We start from the raw sequence: 16516 nt of genomic DNA on the forward strand, positions 1-16516 counted from the left end.
TAAATATATTAAAATAGAAAACACTTATTTTAAATGGTAATAATATTTGTATATTACATATTTTCACATTGAATATCCAAATTCATATAGAATATATACACACTATGGTATAGATACAGTATTTTTCAATTAAAATAATAGCTTGTACCAGCACATGTGGCTGGTTTCTGCTGTCTCTTCAGTGGGTATACTGATCAGCTTACGTGATAGAAACATTATTCTCATGACATCTGTTCAAGCAAAATAGGGTAAATGACATTGTGCCATTTGTCAAATATCTAATAAAAGTAGCAATCCAATTAATGAGACGCAGCTGAGTGAAGCAGAACTGACAGAGTTAAGAGACAAAATCAATAACAAACAATTCCGGCAATGAAGAAATCCTGCACATTTAATTACAAGTCGTCTATAAACACTAAATCGGCAGGGAATGTCAAAACGAAGGAAAAACAGTCAAACAAACTTGATCTCCACTGAGAGGAAGGAAAGTCGGCATCAAAATAACAAGACACTGATGCCATATAGAGACATTACTACATACAGCACCGCTCATGAAGTAAAGAGGAGCTGTCATACTCCCACACTCACTTCTGGGTCAGATTCATATTAGGCTCACGGCGCTGCTTTACTCTGATGTGAAACACTCACACACACAGAAATCGGCTTTCCTTTGGGATTCACTTATGGAAAGCCAGTCACGCTTTTGCTGCATATATCCCAAATGCGGCATGACATCTTCTATATGGGTGAGCAGGAGAGACGGGGATAGATTCAGCCATATTTAAAGATAAGGATAAAGGTATTTGACCTGGATTAAACACTTTATACTAATACATACGCTCAAGCACACGTAATGTTCCCGTATGTTACATAAATGTGTACCACACTTGGGGCATTTTTCCGTACTGTGAACAATGTGAAGCAATGAATCACGACTAACCCTGATTTTCTCTTCCTGTCAAAGTCGAAGCAACATGGCTCAAACATCCGAGTCCAGCCCCACGAGGAGCTCTTACATAAACAGGTCACAGCAGTGGCTCACTGGCATTTGCAGAAGAGAAAAGATTCTTTGGATTCTTTGAAGAGAAGCAGCTCAGAAGCAGTTGCCACAAATGAGTGAATCATCAAGTCACAAGAGAAAGGCTAGCGTGCTATAGTGACAAGTGCCTGTTAAGCATACATTGAGGTTTTCACACTTAAACAAAACCATATATTAAACTTTCCTCACAGGATGCACTTAGGAAGATTAAACCACAAGCCACAGTCGCACACCACACATAAAGCAAAACACCTGCTGATTGTCTGCGAAAGCAAATTCCATTATTTACAGAGGAATTTACAGTGTACTCATGAGAAACAGCGCATGGTATAGCAGTACTGAATTCTCCTTTGCAATAAGAGACACAGGCTCTAAAATGCTCCAAATAACGATTATATCCATTGTTACATCATATGTGGTGACAAGTGACTGTTAAAAATGTATGTCATTGAATCATTCAAGATATTCGTTCAAACAAGCTCAAACAAGTAAAGTATTTATGAGTGAGTCATTGAATCATTCGTTCAAACCAATTTTTTTTTTCAATAATTCATTAAAATGTATAAAAAAAATTTAAGTAAACTGCAACAATTAACATTTTTGTCAGAACCTCTACTAAATTCTACTAAACATGTTATTTTGTTTCCTTGTCTGTTCAGAATCATGGAAGAATTGTATCTCCTTTTGAAACAAAAAAAATCATGATTCTCAATTTATCCAGAATTGTGCAGCTCTAATATATACTGTATATGTATACTAATTACTAAATAATATGTATATATATATATATATATATATATATATATATATATATATATATATATATATATATATATATATATATATATACACACACACACATATACGTCTACTATGAAGGAACCCAATTTCTCCACAACAGATATCCCCTCCACATATGCTGAGTATTTATAGCAACGTCATTATATAAGGAAGCCATACATCCTTTAATTATTTAACACAGCTGAATGCATGAGGGTTTGGTGGGGGGTTGGTTGGGGGATGGTAGTTTTTTTTCCCCCCACCGAGTCATTGAAACAGAACTTGAGAGGGTTTCAGTACATTTCCGCCTCTAGATCGACAGGCACTGCTGGAACGCTAAAACTGGTCATGCCTCTCTAATGATGTTTGAGGCCTATTTTAATTACCATCTCGAATGAACTACATCTCTGTGAGGAGCTCCGCAGACCAATCTAAGAAAAGCCAATAAACATGTGAAACCCATAGCCTGCACACAACCTTAGATTCAGACATGCAAGTTTCCTAAAAAACAACAACAACAACATTCTTGTTTGTATGTTTTCATATAACCATTCACTATGTGAATATAAAAACATAACCATATCTATGCTATTTTCAGTTGATAGGAAGCAAGAACTCTCACGAGTCAGACCATGTATGCGTCACATAAAGAGCGTCTTCTATCTGTACTGCACTTCATTACAGGCATGTAGGCAGCTCCATTTTGAGTGACACTATTTGTTTTCCTCAAGCAGCTAAAACAAGCTCAAAATGGATGACTAATTTTTCCATAAATATGTCAGGTTATTTCAAACAGCCAATGAATAAAGGATTGCATCATACAGTATACGGCAGACTTGTTTCTATACTAGAACAGATTCTTACACCAGTCCAGGAAATTATTAACTGACTTGATGAAATATTCAGGAAAAAGAAATTCATCACTTTTAAGCAATGTCCATGAGCCTGAGGAGTTTCATCCTACATTATTTATGTCTTCTTAGCCTTCAGGGTAGCTTAGTAGTACAAACGTATTTATTTTAAGGATGTACACAGTGTAGTCTGAGAGGAAGTGCGAGTCTGTGCCACATTTTGGCTTGATAGTAAATTCTCGGACACAAACAGTTCAGAAATTCAAGAATGAAGAGAAAGTCTCTTAAAGAAAGACCTGTGAAATCAAAATGTGAGTTCTGTGGCATTTAGTCCATGTCTGTTAGCTCTTAAGCCATATATTTAAGTCCGGGACACACTAAGCCGACATCAAAGAACCAGCGGTGAAGAAAGTTGATTGTGTTGTCGCCTCTCGTCGGCTGCGTTTCAGCCAAAAACCTGCGCTTGAACACACAAAAAGGACTAAAGTCGACTGTCAACTAGCACGTGTGTTCTGCGCCTGCGTACAAGTAAATATTTGTCTATATCTGTCTGTTCTTTGCTCGCTTTCATCACTTTCGCTTTTGGTCTTGTGCACTAACTCGCTCGCTAAGCTGAACAACAAATCAGATTTCTCTCTCACCAATAGCCCGACACAGATTCATTCAACATTCTGAAGCAGCCACAAAAAAACAAACAAAAAAACAGACGGCGTCTAACTAGAGCGAATGGTTCAGAACACACCAAAACTAAGCTAACTTGGTGTGTCCCGTTCTTTAGTTTACTCCTAACTCCAGTAGCAGATCAAATTGTATTTCACACAGAACACAATGAAGTGGAATGAAAAATCTAGAGATGCATTTTTCAAAAGCTGAACTTCTGTTACCTTGATGGTGCTGGTGTAGGCACTCATCCTGCACTACACAGACTTTTGTCCAATCAAATACCCCCCCCCCCCCCCTCGAATGAGAATGTCTCTCCAAATAATACCACCAGCAATTGACTAGCAAGTTGCAAATCATGTGAAATGGCTGACATAAGTAAAGCTAATTTACTTCTTTCTTTTTTTAAAGGATTAATAATAGAGATGTCTGGCAATCTTCATGAGAAGATAACTAAGGTTGGCAACAACAACAAAAAACACGGCTCTGATAACAACGAGTTTGATGACATTTTAGTTACTGGCACATGAAGTGACTAAACATCCCAACTGACATTTTAAACAGCGAGTATTCAGCTTCTGACTGAGTGGTTAAAGTGCCCCTGTAGTCAATAATTATATCCCTTAAAACTCATCTTTGATGACACATTTAAATGTTTCTTTTTTTCCCCTGTGAAAAAAATTCTTCATGTCTTAAAATAGCTTGAATGTAAACACCCTTGCTTCATTTAGTACACGTGGATACATGAATATGCAAATTAGCCCCGCCTCCACTCACTCGCACCAGCTCAGAGATCCCCTCGGTCAACTTTAATGTAGTAAACGCTGCACAATGGTATCACTCTTTATAACGACGGACTCATAACTGTAATTAATATGATTAGCCTGACTACATTATCGAACAGCTAATAATGTGTTGTTAATGTTACATGAACCATGTTCCCATTCGCCATCTCAGAGTCAGACAGCTGCCTTCTAAAAATTAGTATCCTTAGTAACACTGAAAAACTTAGAACGTCAGTGGAGAAAGGCATCGTAACATCGTAATATATACATGTACATCATAATTCACCCGCTATATAGCTAAATGTACTCGATTTTCCATATCAACAGAAAAATAAACCGGTATAACCTGGCTTCTCTTCAGACTCCCCTGCTTCGCAGCATAGTCAATGATATGCTAAATCCCGCCCGCACGTTGACGTGATTGGTTACAAGGTAGTTTGTGACATAAGAAACACTGGCGATTTCAAACCATGATTGTGAGATTGTCTTTGGTTCACTGCCGTTCTAAGGAGAAAATACTCAGGAATGGTGTTGCTGTTGAGCTATGAATTTGCACTTAAATCTCAGACTGGATGATTAGGGGCTCTCCGACAACAGCGCAAGATGCAACACAATGGCCAAAGATGGAATGGGATGCATTTAAAGGCAGCCAGTTTTAAGGGTAAGCAAGGACAATTAGACACTTACCTTTTTGCTCTCCAAGGACTATAAGCAGCAATTTGTATGCTAGCAAGATCTTGTCTCAGTCTAATATCAGAACAGTGTCATCTCCTCAGACAGTGGGAAGGACAAACCACCCCGAGAAGGACTACACATCGACAAAGGCCTGCTTGTGCCGGATACCCCTGAAGTCTGTCACAATGTCTCTAATCCATCATGATTCCAATATAGAATAACAAACAGAAACTGTACTGACCACGAAGAGGCATTGTAACCTCTGATTACCACTCTACTTATTTGAACCGGGCTGATCGGATCGAACCTTTTAAAGTTATTCACTTTACAAATAACACTAATCTGCAGTGCTACACACACATACCACCATTCGAAAGTTTGGGGTCGATTGGATATGTTTTCGAGAGAAGTCTCTTGAGGTGATGATACACAGGGCAACATTTTGGTCAATGCTGCTGGGCAATGTTGCTGGGCAACCAGATGAGACAAGGCCCACGACTGATACATAGAAATGTATTGCCCATTTTCAATAGGAAAGTGCCCTAGCAACAATCGCTCGGCAAGATTGCCCAGCAACATTGTTCAAAAAGTTGCCCTGTGTATCATCACCTTTACGCTCAGATTGCTCACCAAGTCAATATTTGATCCAAAATAGAGTAAAACTGTAATATTGTGAAATGTAATTATAATTAAAAGAAACTGTTTTTGATTTTAATATATTTTAAAATGTAGTTTGTTCCTGATGACAAAGCTGAATTCAGTGTCACATGATCTTTCATACATCATTCTAATATGCTCAAGAAACATCTTATTATTATGTTGAAAACAATTGTGCTTCTTAAACTTTTTCTGGATTCTTTGATGAATAGCAAGTTCTGAAGAACAGAATTTATTTGAAATATAATTTTTTTTTGTAACAATGTTTAAGTCTTAGCGGTCACGTTTGATTTATTTAATGCACCCTTGCTGAAAAAAAAATATATATATACCGGCATATATATATTTATTTTTTTAACTGACTTACCCCAAACTTTTAAACGGTAGTTAAACAATAGATTATTCAATTTTCTGCAAACAAGCACAAGACTGCATGAGATGGTACAAATTTTGTTCGGTATGTGGTACTGTCAGCTGCCGAAACATTAAAAATACAAAAATAACTGGTGGTGAAAATTAGGCATAGCAGGACATTATGTTTTGGTACAAAACAAATTACATATTAAATAGACTGTATTCTCAAGTCTCACAGTTTTTATTTGTGTCAAATTAAAAATGCTTTCTACTCTAAGTAAATCTGTTTATCTGCCATCACAAATAAAATATGTATTCATTTTCCCTCCAGACTGAGAGCATTTCTGTACCATCTGATCAGCAATTTAATTAATATAAACTTTTGCAACATTATACTGTTCAATACCCTAATCTAGTAAATATTACGCATTATGGTGCATCAGGACAATTCCATTATCTTAGGACACAATGTGATAGATTAATAATAGATTATATTATTAATGATATTGGGGCATCTGTGTGCTGTTAGGCTGGGAGGGTTAAGACAACATTTCCACATCATAACCCTAATCTCTCTCAAAGGGAGTCTAGTGGAGCGGCGGCTGTCACATCAACAGGGCTGGTCTTCATCTGGCCTCCAGCCAGAAATAACAGCAAGTTAACATGGTGCCCGTGACCTGAGCGCTCACTCGAACAGCTAATCACCCAAACGGGACGCTTCCTGCCACCGTGCCATCATATTTAACAACATCACGTTCAAAATGACACAGCAAAGTATGTGATGCAGGCCTCCTTCAACCTTGGCTAAACCGGTTTCAAAATCAATTTTGACATTTTCAAAATCCTCAAATGATTAATTTTTGTAAACTTTCTTTATTTTTGCCTGTTGGACACCAAAACCACTCTATTGATTCCCACCTACTAGATTTGATGACTCAGTTGACTTTATGAAATGCTGGTCCCCCCGTTCTTTCACTTCTGCACACAACTGCACTAAAAAGCTTGAAGGATACTAGTTCAGCGCTCTTTTCTGGTAAATTCTGCTTAAATTGTTCAGGCAAAAAGAAAGCCATTAGGGTAAAAGCAAACAAAATGGCTGACTCGATGCTTGTGGTGCTTGATTTATTCTGCCTATTTAGAATTTCCAGTACTTTGCAATGATTCTTTATCGTTCGTGTTTACAAATGATTGAGAGTGCACTTATAAATAAACAGGAGGGCGCTGGAAAATACCTCAGATGGGGGTCTATAAATTAAAGGGATTTTCAACTGTTTGGATAGTGTTCTCATATTCTCATAACATGCGCTTCTGTCCATCCATCCAGCCACCCACACGCAAAAACACTCGGCTGACTGTCGCCTGCCTCGCTGAATGGCAGCGTGAGGATCAGCTAAGCTGATCTTACAGACACGTGCATGTGGAATTACGGTTCTGCTTCTTGCATTTGACAGATAGAATGTAAAATGTGATGGAAAGGGGGGAGAGAGAGAGAGAGAGAGAGAGAGAGAGAGAGAGAGAGAGAGAGAGAGAGATTCTCTAACAGAACACAAACAGCTCCAAGCTGTTCTCTTTGATTTTCATTCTGCATTCAGAGATACCAATATTTAGAGCTACAGACAGATTCCAATTATAATATAATATAATATAATATCATAAAATAATATTATAAGGTCATCCGAAGTATGCTTCCAGAATGCCATGTCTTTCACAAATATACTAATACTACTCTTTCTCTTCTTGCGCTTGAATAGACAAATTCACACAAAAATTATGTAAAAAAATTCTTGCCTTGGCGAGAATCCTTGTAAACACAGTTGGTTATGGTTTGAGTGAACATAAACAGCCGAGAAAGACAATGCATGTGTATAATTTTCAGTAAATTGGTATATTGTTTTAGGTCTTAAAGTGACAGTAGCCTAATATTTATGCTACTATTTATGTTTCTAATGTTAAAAAAGAAAAAAAAAGGATAGAAAAAACACTGCTTCACTGCTTCTGAGTTATAAGGGATTAACTTTTGAATCTTTACTAAGGATTAATTTACTATTTTCATTTATACAGTGAAGATTTGATTACTTTATTAAATGTCTCTACCTAAAAAAACTACTGTTACTTGTCTTTAATGATGTTTTAAATTGATATTAGTTAGGCTAGTAGTTTTAGCTGTGGTATTGAAATTAGAATAGAGAATTGTGAATTTTCACTGGTAGCTAGAATGTTGGGGTCATAACTGGCTGTTTTTGCAAAAACAGTTTAATGGGCGGTAAAAAAAATATTTATGGCCGGTAAATTTACTTAAGTCACTGGCCATTGGCAGGTGTGTCAAAAAGTTAGGTTTTAGGCCCTTGAAATAACATTTTTAATTAAAAACTAAAATAATATTGAAATATGATTTAAAACATTTAAATACAAAATAATAATTAAATATAATTTAATTAAAGCCATGTATTGCAGTTCCCTATAAAGTTACCGGGCAGTGGCGATTTGGGAATTGGCGAGTGTTCACTTTGGCCCCTGTACACAGACAACAGTGTGTCTGTGTTCTATTTTTATCCGTGTCACACAGGAAAATAACTCTTACACACCTACCACAAAAAGAATGTATCAAAATGCACAACGCTCCCTGTAATAGCCACTTGAACGTGAACTGGGGCAGCGGCTACAGTAAATATGCATTCACTTCACATCAGAGGCTAAACATGTTCACTGTCACAAACAATCACTCATATACATGAACCTGTATCCAGTTTCGTTCAGCGATGATGACCTGACATTAGCACACGTGGCAGTGCTAGAGAGTGTGTTCAGAACGGCTTCATCTAATCATTATAGATAGGCAGAAAAGCAGCCAATCACATTAATAGTTCTGAAAGCCTACACTACTCCAATCCATTTTGTCTATTATTCCAGGTCAGTTTTTTGGCAAAGCTCTTGTAAGTTTTGGTAAAACAACACCTGGTTACACAAAGAAAGTAAGCTAAAAATTAAAATGGCGATTAGCTGTGAACTACTTGGCTCTAAAGGTACACACAGACTCTGCTTCAAAACCTAAAGAGCTGCCTACCTAGTGCCTACTGTACATAGGCAGCATTTGAAGGCATTCAGAGGCGTGCTACCAATGTGAAGACTGTCCCACAAGATACCGGAAGAAGCAAGATAAATGTAACAAAACATACCTAGAATTCATTCAATACCAAAAACAATAAATATAAAACGTTTTTTTTAAATCAAATATTTGTGTGCTTCGCATTTCATTCTGATTAGAGAATTGTGGAGTTAACTTAGCAACATGCTAACACCAAACTTCCTTGATATTGTTTGTGAATCAGTCAAATATCATGTGCATTTCACATGAGGTCCCTGATGAGATTTTATTTCAAGAAGGTATTAAGACGTGGTCACATTAGTGAAATATTGGCAAAATTTGCAGGCAAAAAAAAAAAGGTAGACTATTGTCAATAGAGTTGCGAAGTTGCTTCAAAGTTTAAACCAAGCAGCTTTCTGTTGGTCAACACAGCAAATCTGAGTGACCAACTTGATCCCATAGTGAAATCTGCGTGTGGAAATCTTTCGCCCTCAATCGTGTGGATTTCTATCGAAATGACTGGATTTTGGCTGTGAAAATTCGCAGAAAAATGGAAAAAGTCACTGCACCTTTAACTCAAAGTAACCTCAAGAGGTTTTGGAACAGAGACATACTGTTTCTTGCTACAATGAAGAACTAATTAACCATTCAACAACATATAACCATCCAACAAATGAGGCTAAGTGTTTAACATTCTAAATAGTACCCCAATGTTTGAAGGCTCAAATCATGAAAAGTTGACTGATAAGCACTACCAGCTTCACCAACTACTGGAAGGTGAACAGTATGGGACTAAACCACTGCTAACCCACACTCATGCTAGTTTAAGCCTGTTTTTTTCAGCAGGGAAATTAAAAATAACATAATGGCAAACGTATGAAGATGAACTAATAAACTACATTGTGACAGAGGTTACTCTGTAGTCCTGCCATGTACACAGACCTGATTCATCCATTACTCCACTCAACACTTTTGGCTTTATGAATGAAAATAAGCACACTTAAGACGTAATGGCTTGCGAGCATCTATATTCTACATCCAGATGTCCATACGGGACTAGTCACGGTTTCAAAGTGATCTATCTGCACCAAAGACCATCCATTTTTCTTGGGATGAACTCAAAAACTGAGGTGTAGTGATGTGACTGGAAATAATGGGCTGGCTCTGAATGCGAGTCCGAGGGTTTGTAGGCATGTGACTTCACAGTTAATCTGCTTATGTCTCGCCATTGTTTCTGATGAAAAGCGATACATTGCACGGAGCTTTTTCAGCTCGCTAATTAATCGAACAGCTGACAGCTTCTTAATAATGCATAGGGTTGCTGCTTTCATCTATCATGTATCAAATGCAGTATTTACAATATGGCCTAGAAAATAAACAAAATGTCATTATTTGGCTTTTTTTAAATTGGTATGTCTAAAAGTCGGCATAGTGGTTGGCCCTATCACCATCTCCCTGAGGAAACAAACAAGACCATTGTGCTCGAGCTGGTTGCTGCGGAAAGAGAACGAGGGATGAGGGTGGGAGAGAAAGAGATAGTATATCCGCAGGGGGGGAAACCAGCTGGGAAAAAACTTGCAGCCAAGGGAACAGAATTACAACGAGAGCAGCCTCTAAAATGCATGGAAACCACCCCACAGTGAAGCGGAAGAGGGGGAATGACACAAGCGAGCATCACAGACTTGCACAAACCAAGCAAAAATAGACAGGAAGGGAGATTGAGATGGAAACTGGAGACCGAAAATTTGCCCATCATTCTGTCAATACACTGGCCTAGAAACTCGCACAGACACACAGAAATAGAACACCTGGAATTATAATGACACTCCTGACCTCAATTTTGAAAGTATATCCTTTTTTAATCTTAATCAGATTTACTTGGCATCTTCCCCCGTTGTGAACATCTGACCTTAATGCAAAGATTAATAGGGACAAATGCCGGACCATGACCTTACAATCCCCTTGATTCAGCTTCTTTGCCAAGCCCTCAAATACTTCCTATCTCCATAAGATTTGTTTAAATAAAATATGGCCGGATTGGCCAAAACATGTAGCACCTCTTTAAGTACACTACCGTTATAGAGTTTGGGGTTAGTAAGATTTGTTAAACGTTTGAAAGAAATCTCTTATGCTCACCAATGCTACATTTATTTAATCCAAAATACAATAAAAGCAGTAATATAGTGAAATATACAGTATAACAATTTAAAGAAACTGTTTACTATTTTTTATCTATTCCTGTGATGGCAAAGCTGAAATTTCAGCAGCCATTCCTCCAGTCTTCAGAGTCACATGATCCTTCAGAAATCTAATTCTAAAATGCTTTTAGAATTAAAAAAATATATAACGTTAAAATTGATCAATTTAATGCATTCTTGCTGAATAAATATATTCATTTTTTATTTTTTTTAATCTTCCTGCCTGCAAACTTTTAAATGATAGTGTATTGGTGAGATCACAACTAAAATTTGTAAAAATATATTAAAACTACGATGAATATAAACAAAGATGCGTACAAAATATTCAGTGCTGAAGGGAACCAAATTTTAGAATCGGACATTGCGAAACCCAAATTGATCTATGGTGGCTACAGCCCAAAATATAAACATCCAGTTGAGCAGAAACAAACTAAAAGGGCATAAGATCCATAAAATCTCATTAAAAAAAAACATCTAAACAGAGGAAATGGACTACATATGCAAGCCTAAGCAATAAATATATGGTTTATTGATTTTTCATATAAGTAATCAGCAACTTTTTTTTCTAATATTTATGGGCTTTTCAATCTTTAAAACTCCTAGTAAAGCATATTGAGAGACAGGGATTTGGATAATGATAAGGCATGGGCCCTGCATTCCCTATGTGCCGAACTGCTCTTACATGAGCACATGCAGCCTTCAATAATGAGAAAGCTGTTATTTGATACAGTTATTCTCTACAAAAGTAGGGCGTACAGGTGCAGAGATTTCATACTCACCCTAAGAGCTTCAATGACCAGGTCTCTGGCCTCAAGTTCTCCCTCCATGATGCTCAGAAGGGTCAGGAGCTCTGGTTTGCTCAGGTTGTCGATGTTCAGCTCGCATTTCTGAAAGACAGAGCAAGAAGACGAGCCTTGTAACAGGATGATAACACTGCATATCTCAGATGGTCTATTAGATCCTTGGCAGAGAAGGTGTTGAGTGGGCACCAATCTCACTGCCCACTGCATTAAAGTTTTATTACTGAAATATTAACCAACTCATTTTCAAACCAGTCTAGTTCCCTGGCGTAGTAATTAGGGATGCAATGATCTGGACAGCTTTGTCTGACACCAATAAAATCAATTAATACAAATCTTTATTAAAATATGTATTTTGTCCCTAAATCTGTGAAATTATTTACATGTTTTACACAAACATAAATACAAATAAATCCTTGTAAATACTAAGAGTATTGTTGTTGTACATACTAACGATATTGATATTGCATAAATAAAATATTAGGTTTTATTACATTGTTTGTTTTTCATGCTTGTGTCTGATATGATGATGGTTATAATTTGGCAATGATCTGCAGATAAATATCAGTTTACATGCATTTCTAAAAGTAAAACTAGAGGAAAAGATAAAATGATACATCTTCATCTCGAAAACAAGTACTGCATTTAATGAGACCTACTTTTCCTTATCGCCTCAATAATTTAAAAAAGTCTAATGAGCTATTAATAAAACAATTCATGAATTATACAGCTTTATAAAACCATCCTTTAAATTATAATGCCCAACAGACATGTTTTAGTACTTATTATGGTTTTCGTTCTGCATTTTTATTCTGTTTTACCATAACATACGGAGTAACTAAAGAGCAGTGATACTTTTATTGTCTTTTGAAGGCAATATTTTAGACTACAATATAGTTAAATTAGGGGTATGCAATAAAAACCAGAGAATGGTATAAGATCACAAAAAAGGCAAAGAAAATGGCTTCTGTGAGGTTTGATAAATGAGCTTTCGACAACCCCCCAACCCCCCCCCCAAAAAAGTATCACTTGTTCCTGTGACTATATAATTGCATTTGATTTTTCATTTTTAGGGCCTGTAACTAGGGCTAATATAGCTCTTGTGACCTTTCCTCAAATGATGTGCTTAATTAGAAGGTCTACCTTGTTAAAGACCAACTTCTAATGTTCCATTCCATATGTATTCCATTCCATTGTAAGTAAGGACTCTCACGAGTCTCTTAGAGAAGGGCTAGCCTAACTAGCACATGTGACTTAGGCCCTATCTCAGTGTAATGAAAAATAAGAGAGTAGTGAATGGTTAATCAAAATGTGTCCAGTCTTTCAGGTATGATCCTAACTGCAACACTGATCTTAGCATAGATTTTATCAAATGATTCACTTCTGAAACTTAAGGTTTCTTTCACCTTAAAGATGCAAGTCACTATCATCTTTGTTTTTCGTTGTTTGTTCTTGAAGAAATTAATGAGACATTGGATAAGACTTGCAACCCCAGCCAATTGTGAGAATCCACAAATAAAGCAATACTTTAGTATGCTGAGGTCGAAGAAAAAAAGTCAATACTGGTCAGTGGGAGATGCTCTTGAGCACACAATCCCTGCTTGAATGCAATGTAGAGCCATTAAGGCCATTTTTTTCTTAAGCAATGTTGGCAATGAATGGGTTCAGACCACTCAAGTAAACTTGATAAACAAAGCTCCCCCCAAATAAACCATTCATTCATTCCTTTGTAAGGGTATGTAGCCCTTGAGAAAGGTGTCTGGGTAGATGCACAAGACAGAGATTTATAATTTAACACCAGTGGCCAATGGGCAGCGCTGAAGTCTGCGCACCTGTTCAACCCAACTCTAAATGTAAAGGGGCCTCGGGCAGTTAAAGCAGCTCAGATCGGTGGGTGACACAGTACTCTGAACTATGCCAGCTGAGTCACTAAAATTCAGACCGATTTAGAAACATCTCCAGTGAACACCCCCCACCCCATCCCCAACCCGCCTCCGCTTCATTACATCTCTCTTTTCACTACATTTGTGTGCCACTTGACTCCATGCATTGCTAAAACAATAAACTATATGGCTGGCTATAGCACTCTAAAGTGGTGGGGGGGTTTTCTGTCATGCAAATCAATTTATAAAGATGGATGGTAAGATGATGACAAATCTTACTACTGAAACTAAAGACCACCCTTTACCGTAAGACACTGCATGCAGATCAATACATTTGAGAGCAAGAAGAACCTCAGGCAACTGTACTGGAGGGCTCTATAGCATCTCTCCATGGAGTAATATTGATTTTTTTTATACAGTATATGTTGACTTGTCATCAGAATGTGTGAAACTCAAATATATTAAAGTAGCATCATAATCACAATGCATCAAATGAACCATGGTTTTATTGTAGTAAAAGTGTATTAACCATGTTTTTGGGCAGATTGGTTACTAATTGTATAACCACAGTTTTAGTAATGCCATGGTTAAACTATGGTTAGTGTAGGAAAACCATGGTTAATTTGTTACTTTGGTCTAACTATAGCAACCATAGTTTTTTGGTTTTATTTGAAGTAAAACCATGGTTAATTTCCGTAAGGGTTAATCTATTCTTATTTATATATATACATACACACACATACATAGGCTACATGTATGTAGGCTATTATTAGTGTGTATTATTATTATTATATTATTATTATTAAAGAATACAATCTATATTATTAATGAATCTAAATATTACATTGTGCAATTAACCATACTAAAAAGCAGTTGATAATCGATTTAAATGATCATGGTAGATCTCGAAACGTGACAAAACAGATAACGTTAGCACCTTAACTGTTATTCAATAATTGTAAGGTAACCATCTTCTAGGCTTACCATGGTAATATCAAATCGCGCGCAGCTGCACATTAAAGAAACATTAAGGAATAATTATCGCACTTTAAACAATAGCCTACTGTGCTCTGCCCCAAATAAAGGATATCTAAATGTGAAAGCACTACAAAGTACCCCGCAAAAAAAAAAAAAATGAATACAAAAATTAAATCTCCTCCACATAGCCTACACACGGACCACCGTTACACATCCACTGATAGTTCTGATTCACAGCATAGGACGATTCCTATTCTATTGGCACCATTCATTCCCTGTTATAATTAGCATTCATTGTGGCAGACAGATGTCATTTTATGCGTAAATGTATCTCACCGCCTCGACGCTTCCATGGCCAGTGGTTACCAGTGTTTGTAGCGGAGGTGGCTGCTCCCCTTTCGCTCCGTCCGACGCCATCTTCTCACTGTAGAGGACTGTTCAAGCTTAGGCACCACACACCACATCAAATAACGCATTCGGCACTGATTTAACTATTACACTGCTGCAAAAGAATCGCAGAGAACCAATAATTCATCTTTCAGCTGTAAATGGGTTGAGCAGGGCTGTGGATGACCGGTGAGGACTAGATTTTGACGGGGCGCAGGTTGTGCAGCTCAGTCCAGATGTAAACCTGAAAAGAGGTGTGAACCTACAGCTTTTGAGGGAGTGACATGAACGCGATCCTATTTTTGCACTGCTTGGGTTAACCTCTCTGTCGCCAGTTGATTTTGTAGGCCTATATGAAGATGTGGTAAAGAGATTATAATGAATTTAACGTTATGACTGAGATGCCTTTGAGTCGTCATGCATAAAGATGTCTTTCAAAATGTAGGCTCAGTTCAATAATGGTTTGATAGCCCAAGAACTACGTAACACATTTCAAGGGAGAAATAATTCACTAAACTGCTAGGCCTTTTCGTATAAAACGTTAAAAAGGTATGAAAAGGAAACTGATGGTTTATCCCCCAATAGAGCAAATGTTATTAGCATGGTCCGAATCACGTGGGAGCCAGTGGAAGCTGAGCTCCCATGAAAGCAGTAAAATCATACACCTGTGGGGGTCTCTAAAAATCATCAGCACCATTCTTTTAAATTACAAATAAAGCACTTTTTCCTTCAATATATGTTAAGCAATTTATTTATCACACACACCGTGCCTGCACATAGGCTACTTTTTTCTTTTTTTAAAGAGACCCCCACAAAGATGAAATCATAATTCAAATCCTGGTTATTAGCCTATATTAGTGTTTGTGGTGAGCATGTGAATACAAATGTAAAGCAGACTGCACTTCATTACATAACTTTATGAATGCTGGGTGCCCACAATGGTGATGAGAAAAAATAATAGCAAACTACTCAAAATGACACATGGTGATGAAATGAATAATGCCTCTCTGATGTTACGTAGCCTACATGTCTTTCGCTCATTATTTGGACGCAGAGGGTCAAAACATTGGTCAAAACATCGGTCATTTCAAACATCGGTCAAAACAAGATGAGAAAGTCATGACAGGACAAAATTGAAGCAAGATATAAAGAATAAATTTAGTGCAATGATGCTCTGCTAAATATAAATTTAAAAGGTAAACATTCAGTTTTATCATTATTGTAATGAAAAAAAGATAGCCTATATATAAAAAGGGTATGGTATGGGATGAATGTTTACCTGTTCCTGAGGATTCAAGAAGCATGTCTATCTCTAAGTTTGTTTTGCGATACTTGTGAGGACATTCCATAGGCGTAATGGTTTTGATACTGTACAAACTGTATA

At 37.1% G+C, this 16516-nt stretch overlaps 1 protein-coding gene across 1 annotated transcript in view; it reads right to left on the minus strand.

The window, feature by feature from the left end:
• Positions 1-15390, minus strand: part of cttnbp2 (cortactin binding protein 2) — a 41549-nt gene extending 26159 nt beyond the window's left edge. The window contains exons 1-2 of the mRNA XM_079620769.1: positions 15082-15390; positions 11864-11971 (exon numbers count right to left, since the gene is read on the minus strand). Of these exons, the coding sequence (XP_079476895.1) occupies positions 11864-11971; positions 15082-15162 (189 nt within the window). The 5' untranslated portion in view covers positions 15163-15390. The remainder of the gene's footprint in view (positions 1-11863; positions 11972-15081) is intronic.
• Positions 15391-16516: the final 1126 nt, after the last annotated feature.

This window comes from Phoxinus phoxinus (genome assembly GCF_949152265.1).
Source record: "Phoxinus phoxinus genome assembly, chromosome: 8".
Lineage (NCBI taxonomy): Eukaryota > Metazoa > Chordata > Actinopteri > Cypriniformes > Leuciscidae > Phoxinus > Phoxinus phoxinus.